The 9,237-nt window shown below is 34.0% G+C and overlaps 3 protein-coding genes across 8 annotated transcripts in view; 1 reads left to right on the forward strand and 2 right to left on the reverse strand.

Moving 5' to 3' along the window:
- The window catches only part of LOC116345703 (putative thiamine transporter SLC35F3), a 14,209-nt gene extending 10,688 nt beyond the window's left edge, over positions 1-3,521 (reverse strand). For 2 of the 6 annotated variants that reach the window (XM_031775319.1, XM_031775320.1), the window contains exons 1-9: positions 1,963-3,303; positions 1,753-1,837; positions 1,083-1,685; positions 978-995; positions 794-904; positions 529-718; positions 340-429; positions 170-257; positions 59-100 (exon numbers count right to left, since the gene is read on the reverse strand). In XM_031775319.1, the coding sequence (XP_031631179.1) occupies positions 59-100; positions 170-257; positions 340-429; positions 529-718; positions 794-904; positions 978-995; positions 1,083-1,685; positions 1,753-1,837; positions 1,963-2,285 (1,550 nt within the window). In that variant the 5' untranslated portion in view covers positions 2,286-3,303. Of the gene's footprint in view, positions 1-58; positions 101-169; positions 258-339; positions 430-528; positions 719-793; positions 905-977; positions 996-1,082; positions 1,686-1,752; positions 1,838-1,962; positions 3,304-3,391 lie in introns of those variants that run through there. The other 4 variants (XM_031775321.1, XM_031775322.1, XM_031775317.1 and 1 more) reach the window with 3 other exon arrangements.
- An 810-nt stretch (positions 3,522-4,331) lies between these two features.
- Positions 4,332-5,197, forward strand: LOC116345705 (mitochondrial pyruvate carrier 1). The gene is made up of 3 exons (XM_031775323.1): positions 4,332-4,612; positions 4,718-4,818; positions 4,920-5,197. Exons 1-3 carry the CDS (start codon positions 4,521-4,523, stop codon positions 5,084-5,086), a joined length of 360 nt encoding a protein of 119 aa, XP_031631183.1. The 5' UTR covers positions 4,332-4,520; the 3' UTR covers positions 5,087-5,197.
- Positions 5,198-5,431: 234 nt separating this feature from the next.
- LOC116345838 lies at positions 5,432-9,237 on the reverse strand. Its single transcript, XM_031775547.1, has 5 exons — positions 8,013-9,237; positions 7,559-7,854; positions 6,655-7,483; positions 6,455-6,572; positions 5,432-6,380 (listed from the first exon to the last, which is right to left on the reverse strand). The coding sequence occupies exons 1-5, from the start codon at positions 8,924-8,926 to the stop codon at positions 6,102-6,104; spliced, it is 2,436 nt and encodes an 811-aa protein (XP_031631407.1). The 5' UTR covers positions 8,927-9,237; the 3' UTR covers positions 5,432-6,101.

Here is a 9,237-nt window from a genome sequence, read left to right on the forward strand (position 1 = left end):
GGGAAATATCAACGTTGGTTTACCCTTTTCAAATGACTAACACAATTGTTTTTATTACCTGAGCAAACGAGTTATATAATCCGGCCAATTATTTGGAAACCTGGACAATGAAAAAAGTGAGTTTTAAAAAGTATTTTCGAATAAAAAACAAAATGAATTCAATACTCACATAACTAGAAAGAATCCAATTGCTATTAAAATCACTCCGGCTAATTTCATGCCAGCAAAATTTGCACCATACAAAACAATATCGAGCGCTGTAAACACACATAAACAAAAAAAAGGAAGTTTTTCGAGGATTTTTATCATTCAGTGAACTAAGTCTAATGCAAAATTTACCCGCTGAAACTGGAACACTTGTAATTAATCCCAGAGTAACAAACATGCTATAGGTAACAGCTGCACTGAATTGTGTCAAAATATGGAACACTGCCAAAGGGAACCATTTAGAAAAATTAATCAGATGAAATCTTATTGATTTTTTCACATCGTCACAAACGCACGTTGCAACGATTTTGTTTCACTTACTCAACATTAAAATGCTTGCAATTAACAAATCAATCCAGAATAAACTTTCCATCGGCATCACTTCCGTACCGCTTAAATACAGACCCAATGGTATCGGCCAACATAGTGTTAAATTGATTAAACCTATTATTGTAAACGCGAATGCGATCATTGGCACTGGCGGATCGCCAATAACTTTCCGAAACATCACCTGTCATCAAATAAACAAAACATCGCATGCATTTACATTTTCATGGTAATCGGTTTGAATGTGTGTGAAACTCACTTTGAACACTGCATATGCAGCACCAGAAATTGTGGCCAAAACAACGCCACCCAATGTTGGGCTACCAGTTATGCCATCCATATAAGCCAATAGCGCAATACCTGTATCACACTGCACATTCAAGGGGAAACAAAAATAAGTGGTTCTGCATAAACATTCTTTAAACAACGGCATTTCCACTTACCAAAATAACAGCAACAATCTGAAAAGAACGAAATTAAAATTGGAAAATGGTCAATTCGGTTATCTCTAGAAAAAGACAATTTGTTCTTTATATTGCATTACATACCCGTATACCGACAAACTGTTCGTGCAGAATAACCCATGACAATAGATACGCACTGGCTACATTTGTGGCAAACAGCGACATCGCGTCTGTAGCTAACAATGGTCGTAGCGATAACATGTATAAATAGGTTGTGATCAACCACAATAAACAAAACACAATGCAACGATTGAAGAATCGTCCAAGTGTAAAACCACGATCACGAAAACCCCGCAATATGTTACCAAAAATTTCGCCAGGACTTTCGTTGCAATTGTTTGTCATCAATCGTCCAACTAAGAATATTGGATAAAACAATAGCACAAAATTCGTGCAAAACCATGATGCAAAAAATGGTGCATTAAATTCAGATTCCGTATAACGTTTTCCGCTGTTCGTTGTCACCGATGACATTTTCGGTATGGTGGCCGATATTTGAAATATATCGTTTGTATCATTTTCGAAGTTAGCACCATAAAAAAAATTATCGTGTGTTGAAATCACCGATGGCGATGTGACCGACGAATATTGCGATGAATTTTGATACACATACAAAAATTTGATACAATGTGTTGCACCAACCCAGCTTGCCGTTACCAAAATTGTCACGCATACACCAAAATACATCTGAACGAAACGATTTTTTTTTAAAAATCGGATGAGACATTGGCGAAATGTTGTGCAAAAAAATTACCTTTTGAGCGAGTTCGGAACAACAGGAGTCCTTACATTTTGCCAATTTTCTCGAATTCACATCATTGCCAATCGCCAACGGCGTACTAGGACACAACCAATAAATTTAATTGCTTTTTGTTTTTTTTTGTTTGTTAAATTTAATTGTTGATTAGAATCGAAGCCAAATAAAAACAAGAATCACAATATTTTGGTGTTTTTGTTAACTCACTTGCTGGTGGTGACTGTTGTTGTATTATTGTTATTTGCTGAGGCTGCCGTCGTTACTGCAACAGCCGTCGTTGTGGTAGTTGTTGTCATTGTCATTGTCATTGTAGTTGTAGCGTTTGTATTTTGATTACCATCGGTGTTTCTCTCGTTGGGTTGACTTATCGAATCGGAACGTGAGATTTGTGGATTGCTTGAATGAAGAATATTGGTAAATCCGCCGCCAGCAAATGAACCATTTGGCGAATCATTTGTAACAACTACTGAAGGAGCTCGTACACGTTTCGGATTAAAAATGGCTGGTATTTCGTTATTATCGCGAGTCATTTCGCTAAACGAAATGAGCTTTTTGTGTTTGTGTGTGTGTGTGTTTTTGAAGTGTTCTACTATTGAATTCGATGGTACGATTGAAGGACACACAACATCCTTTATTACAATGAATTATTATAGACACTCTTCATATTCTGCACACTGTTATCAATTTCACGTTGACTTTCGGTTGGAAAACTTCTTCTTTGTTTGATTTTTATTCTTGCTTCACAACCATCGTATGGTAATTAATTAACAATGCGAAATAGAAAATGAACAATATTTATTAGTAGATAATTATAAAAATACTATTAAGGTAGATAATTTTTAACGATGTCTTGCAACAATTGACTTTTCACTTGGTTCATTACATTCAATACCACATCAGTATTAATTATTTCGCATAAAAGTATCAAACCCACACACACACACATATACACAAACATATACAGAAGCTTAACCGTCCTCCCCGAACGCGACATCATACATGGATAATTGGTGATTTAGAACGAGAAAATGGAATGTCAGACTCGTTACAATGTACTTCAAATTATAAATACTCAGACTATAGCCAAAAAAATATATTATGACAAAAACCAAAACAAGTGTGTGGTAAAAGCATACACATGCTACAAGTACTCAAATCGGTTATGTTTATTTTTGGTATTTTTTGGCACGCATATAAAAATCGATTGAGCTTAGAACCACTCTTTTATGTTTGAAATTTACCCATTTGGTTGACTCGTTTCTATTTCATTTTCCACTCGATTTAAACATTCTCGCTCTGAATGTTCGATACAAAACAAAAACAACTAAAATGAGCGCAACCTTTACAAGAGCAATACATTTCGTTTTGTACAATTGGGACAGTTTTTGGGCCTCTCTTACTGTATATCGAATGCGACTGTTTATGTTTGTTATACACTTTTATGATTCAAATAAATTTTAAAATATCTATAATTCCTTTTGATTATTATCGTGACGTAAGTTGGAAGCGACGTTTTCATCAAAAGAACAACAAGCTACAAACAAATCAACAGCACAAGACACCAATGAATCTATTTTATAGACTTAGATGTAAAAAAAGTGTATTCCATTTATAAAATTAACATTAAAATATTCACCTTTATTTAAAATTTAATTTATTACAAAAAAAAAATGTTATGTATATTTCGAATGAAATTCGCTGCAAATCAGCTAAATATAGATTTGAGATAGGAACAAATTTAAACTGAACAACACATTGAGCTTGATTGCGAACATTGATAACAGACTATGGTTGGCTTTTGATGGAAAATGGGTGATGAAAGCGACCAATGCGCAAAATCGACATTTTTCAACTGAACAGTTGTTTTGAGCGACAGCTCTCTGTTGTGGTCTATGGTAATGTAATGGCCTTATTTAAGTGTTTCAGAAACTATCTTGTATTTGCACGTACATTAAACATTCGAACTAAGCATAAAAAAGTTTTCTTTTTTTCTTGTATGAATTTATAAAAAGTTTTTGATTGCACGCAAATACAGTCATTTAAATTGCATTGAAGTAGTTGATATCACTAAGATTTGATTTTGAAACAACAAAAAAAAAAAACCATTTTACGCATTCAAACTATAGAAAATTACCGTTATTCAACATAATTGGCAAAGCGATAATTATTGGTTTAGCTATTGTTGAGCCCATTGCGAGGGAGAAAAGAATTCACCATAAATCGAGCTCTGAAGAAGTAATCACGCACATAATGGTGGACTCGTGCATGACCATTGCAAAATATTACCAATTTTCATTTCATTCCTTTCTCACATTGTGGTAGGACGAAATTTGAAAGGGCACGCGCGTGTTCATCATGTTCTTATCAACATTTTCGAAAATTACATGGCAAAAAATACATCAAAAATGGTTTGATTCGCTTATGCAAATGTAATCTCTACGCTTAATCGCATGAATTGCCGTGCCATTGAGCTCATGAAGTCAAATGGAAAAAAAATTAAAGCATATTGTATAACCGCAGATGGTTGTTATCATTTTTGGAAGAAAGGCGAATGCATAACGGCTGAACTGTCAACTCGATTCAAAGTGACATAACCTCTAAAAGCAGTGTGTACATTATAACATTGACATTTGACGAATGTGTCGAGTGTATTATAATTCAGATTCTCGTATATATTTTTTTTTAATATTCACATAAAAGTTGTTTAAAACTTACGATATTCATTTTCAATTCGACACAAACGAAGAATTATTTAAAACTGCAAAATGGCACAACAAGCACCAAAAGTAGCTCAAAACTTTGCACAAAAGTTTTTCAATAATTTAAAAAGTAAAGAATTCCGTGACTATTTGATGAGGTGAGTTGATCAATTTAAATATTATGTAAGTTAGATTGTGATTTGTAAATCATATTAATATTCAAATGTTTGGTGATTTTTTCGCACAAAATTAAACACATCCAGCACACATTTCTGGGGTCCAATTGCAAATTGGGGTATACCAATAGCTGCATTGGCTGATATTCGGAAAGATCCAAAATTCATCAGTGGAAAAATGACACTTGGTAATTAAATCGAATTGTTTATTTAGCTGTTATCAGTTAGTTGATTTGCAGTTAAAAACCTGTATTCATTTTGTATCGTCTCTTCTCTTTTCGCCATATAGCGTTAACACTGTATTCAGCCGTATTTATGCGATTCGCCTGGAAAGTGCAACCACGCAATTTACTTCTATTTGCATGCCATTTTACAAATTTTTCCGCACAAGGAACTCAAGGTGCTAGATTTATTAATTACAATTATTTAAGTGATAAATCGAAACAATCTCAGTAATAAGATCAATTCATCGATTTAAAATTCGATTTTAGAATATATTTATTTGTTGTTATGGAGAGATTTTTCAATTTGTTTCTATTTCTTTTTTCCACATGTTAAACATTCACATATATTATAAAATTGGTGCGGTACCTTTTTATTTTCTCATCGAAATTCTGATTATATACCTATTTTAAATTAAAAACATCGAATTTGTATTGAATTCTTTAAAAAATTTAAACAAAAACATGTGTCAATTTTATAAAAATAAATTCTTCCATAAGTCAGTACAAATAAAATGAAATTGGTTTTTTTCTTCTTTGTCTTTTTTTTTGTTTGTTAAAATACTTCGGTAATACTGCATTCATTGGTAGAAGAATGTATCTCTTTATTAAATTTGTTCACAGATTTCAAATCTTATATACAAAATATCGAAGTGGACGGAGTGTGTACATAATATTGCTTTTAAAACAAAAATCGGTAATTCTCATATGCTTATTTTGTGCTTGTGTAAAATAGCTCGGCGTTTTAAAAAAAAATGTCGATTTCAATGCATGAAAAAATTGACCGAGATGAATGAGATTTTATGAAATACTATAGTATGAGATTCATAAACATTATTTCTCTCTTTCGTTGTTAAAATACAATTTGTGCTATTTATCTTGTCAAAGAAAAATCTAGAAATTTTATAAAAAAAGAGTCGATTTCTGTCAAATAGAATTGAATACATCCTGTGTATCGGTTAAAAAAAAATGTATATCCTAATGTCGAGACCTAACTATACGATTAGAGCAACCAATTAATAATTGGCAAAATATATTCTTCCATGTACATATACATATATATGCTTTGTTTTTGTACGAGTGACTCAATTAAGTTCTCACTTACTAACTAATTGTCATTTTTTTTTTGAGGACGGAATGTAAAAATTTTCTTTTCGTTTTTAATATTCGAAATTATTTCAGTATTTTTGAATATTTTTCTTTTGCAAATAAATGTTTTTTGGCGTGATTTTTCTTCGAATGAATCCACTCTACGCCCGACGATTCGTTCGGAATAGTGATAATGTGTAAATTATTAAGGCACTAACGACAACAGTAAGTAATGTTGCTTGTAAACTGTTTGCTCCAGCCAAACGACACTGGTATAGATCAAAGCGTGTCTTCTCATCGTTGACAATATTCTCGAATTCAGCTTCGACCAATTGACCATCATAATACGTAATCAGATCTTCAAATGGATATTCATAGCCTTGCAAGCATTCACATTTGTATCCGCCAGTTGTGAATAGACGTCCCAAAATTGGCACACACTAATTGACCGCAAAATATAAGCAAATTAAGATTTCAAAGAGATATGTTCGAATTTGGTTTTAGCAACACTTACGTATGATGTCTTTCGATCACATTTATGTGTACCTTTGAATGCATTAGGCACATAATAATTATCATCGCATTGATTAATGTCCATTTGAAGCATATCAACTGATACAGCAACCACACCTCTGAATAAATGAAAGTGAAATTTAAATGTTCAATTTAATGTGTGAAAAGCTAAAGAAAATGTCCATAGTTTTAGTTACGTACTTAAATTCCAAATTGACTCGAAGACTGTCCCACCCGAAGAATGGTGCGGCGTATGTGATCAACCATTTTTTCACATAACCATGACAATCGAAACTGGGTGTTGTCCAGTAGCCAGAATTCAAATCGCCAGCCCGATAGAAGTTGGGATAGTGTTCGTATTTCTGATTGAATTCGCCGGTTTCATTGTGTCGAATTTTAATTTTCATATAATGTTTTTCCAGCGAATCAAAATTGGTGGACCAACGTTGTTTTAAGAATCGATACCACGGTTTTTCCGTATAAATTTCACTGCTTTTATTCAAACGGGCCAAATCTTCGACTTTAAATTTGCGAACGTTTAACTCTTGTTTGTAAGCAAATGGCGCAAAAAGTGTACGATTTGTGAATTTATTTCGTTCCCAGTAGACGCCAGATGCCCAAATTCGAGTATTTCCCATAATCAATGCGATTGTTTCGGCAATCATTTGATCTTCAGTCAATGGCCGATCGGCAACACGTTTGCCCGAATACACCTCATTTGGATCGGATATTTGCAAGAATGCGCTTATAAAATTGGCCAAACGCAATGCCATTTTCGCTTCATTTTCGAAAAACTCTTTAGCACCAAAGCTAACATCGCCATGAAGAATTAAATCTTGTGGATGGAAATTTCGGCACGACGATGGATTTACACTGTTAATAAAATTAACAGCGGCATCAACATTGATTTTGGTTTGATGCAATGAAGCCGCTCCCTTGGTAATATTCCGATATTCAGAGTGCATGTCCAAATATTTTTCACGTATATGATACGGTGCACGTTCCCAATCGATTGGCACTTTTTGTACCCCTTAAATAACGACGAAATAAATTCATTTAATATTTGAAATGAAATAGTTCCATGCGCAAATATGAAAATGCTTACATCCAATTCTTGAGCAATCAAATCCATTGTAGTATTGTTCGGCCGATGCTCGTTCGATGATTTCACCCAAAAATGGTCGGCGCACATGACTTGGCAGTCGAAAACCAGGTTTACAACGACATTGATAACCACCACGCCTGAATCCCCATCCATCCATCGGTTCACATTCGGTCGTTTCCTTCTTACACCTGGCTGTGTCGGCGAATTTATTTGGACCAATATTACCAGAGCCCTTAGGGCATTGATTTATATCGATACGCTCGAAATCCATTTCAAGTACTGCAACCGCTGTATATCTGGAGAAAAAAAATGCATCAATCACATCATATCGAATTTAAAAATAGAAACCACTTTCATTTTCTATGCTACTTATCTCTTTCTTTAATTTTGATGAAATATTTATTGAAAAAAAAAAAAAAAAAAAAAAAAAAAACAAATCGATGTTGTTACTTACTTTGGATATTCTATATGCCGGAACTGCGTATGCCGTGGATAAATATCAGCTATAGGAACAACCGCTGCTACCAACCATTTATTCGATCTGCCACAATCAAAATAGGGTCGCGTAAATTTAACTGGGCCCGGATTTTCATCAGCACCTCGCGGTCCATGGAATGTAAACGTTTCGTTTGTATTGTTTGCGTATCGAATCTCAACTTGATAGGTGGTTTTAGTATCATGACGATTCTCAACATCGTCTGGCAACCACAGACGATACCATTCGTTTATTTTATAAAAATCGGTTGTATAATCTTTGGACAATGAACCGCTTGGAATGGCGCCCAAATCTCGAACATCAAATGTATTCATTGTGGAAATCTTTTGCAAATGAATGGGATCATTGAAATCATCCATTCGGAATGTACGCGGTGCAAACCATGGGAATGTTTTATTGAAAAAACCACGATAAGATGATGAGAACGAACTGTTTGGTGAAAAATAAATGGCCGATGCGTTAATAAATGGATTTGCTGAAACATCGGCAACCGTTGACAAAAAGTAATACATCATTCCAGGATCGTATGTATCATTGATTGCTGGTCGAATGAAACGACTCTGTAGAATATAACTCCAAAAGAATGATCGACTCAAAGCCATATTGTGTAAGTGTAATAATGCAGTTCGATTCGGAAATACGGGATTGATGTTGATTTCTTTGATATCAATAAGATGCGATACAGCGTCATCAGGTAAATAAAGATCGCCCAAATGTTGAATTTGGCAATTATCCCCCGTTACCTTATCCATTTTAAGTCGAATTTCATCAAATGCATCTCGTGCTTGCCATTCATATTGTCCCAAAACTGTGGCACACAGCAACAGGCCAAATCCAAAATAGCTGCGCCAAATAATCGCTGTCACACCCATAATTCACACACTGGATTTGTTTTGTGAAACACGATCAACAACCGCAAATGACTCAGTCACACATTCAGATGGTCGAATGATGGTTTTTTTTATTTATATTTTAAACACACTTATTCACAATTTATGTCAAATAAAATAAATTAAAAGCACATATCTTGGATATCAATTGAATTTTGAATTGGAATAAAATGTAAAATCGAAACAAATTGAACAAAAACAACGAAAAAATTTCAATTTTGATCAACAACGCCCTTCTATAACATGGCAACCATGTTCGTTGATTAACGTTTTGACTTTTGTGTTTGTCTTCC

This window comes from Contarinia nasturtii, unplaced genomic scaffold (assembly GCF_009176525.2).
Source record: "Contarinia nasturtii isolate CC-2019 unplaced genomic scaffold, AAFC_CNas_1.1 Cnas_scaffold_1371, whole genome shotgun sequence".
Classification (NCBI taxonomy): Eukaryota; Metazoa; Arthropoda; class Insecta; order Diptera; family Cecidomyiidae; genus Contarinia; species Contarinia nasturtii.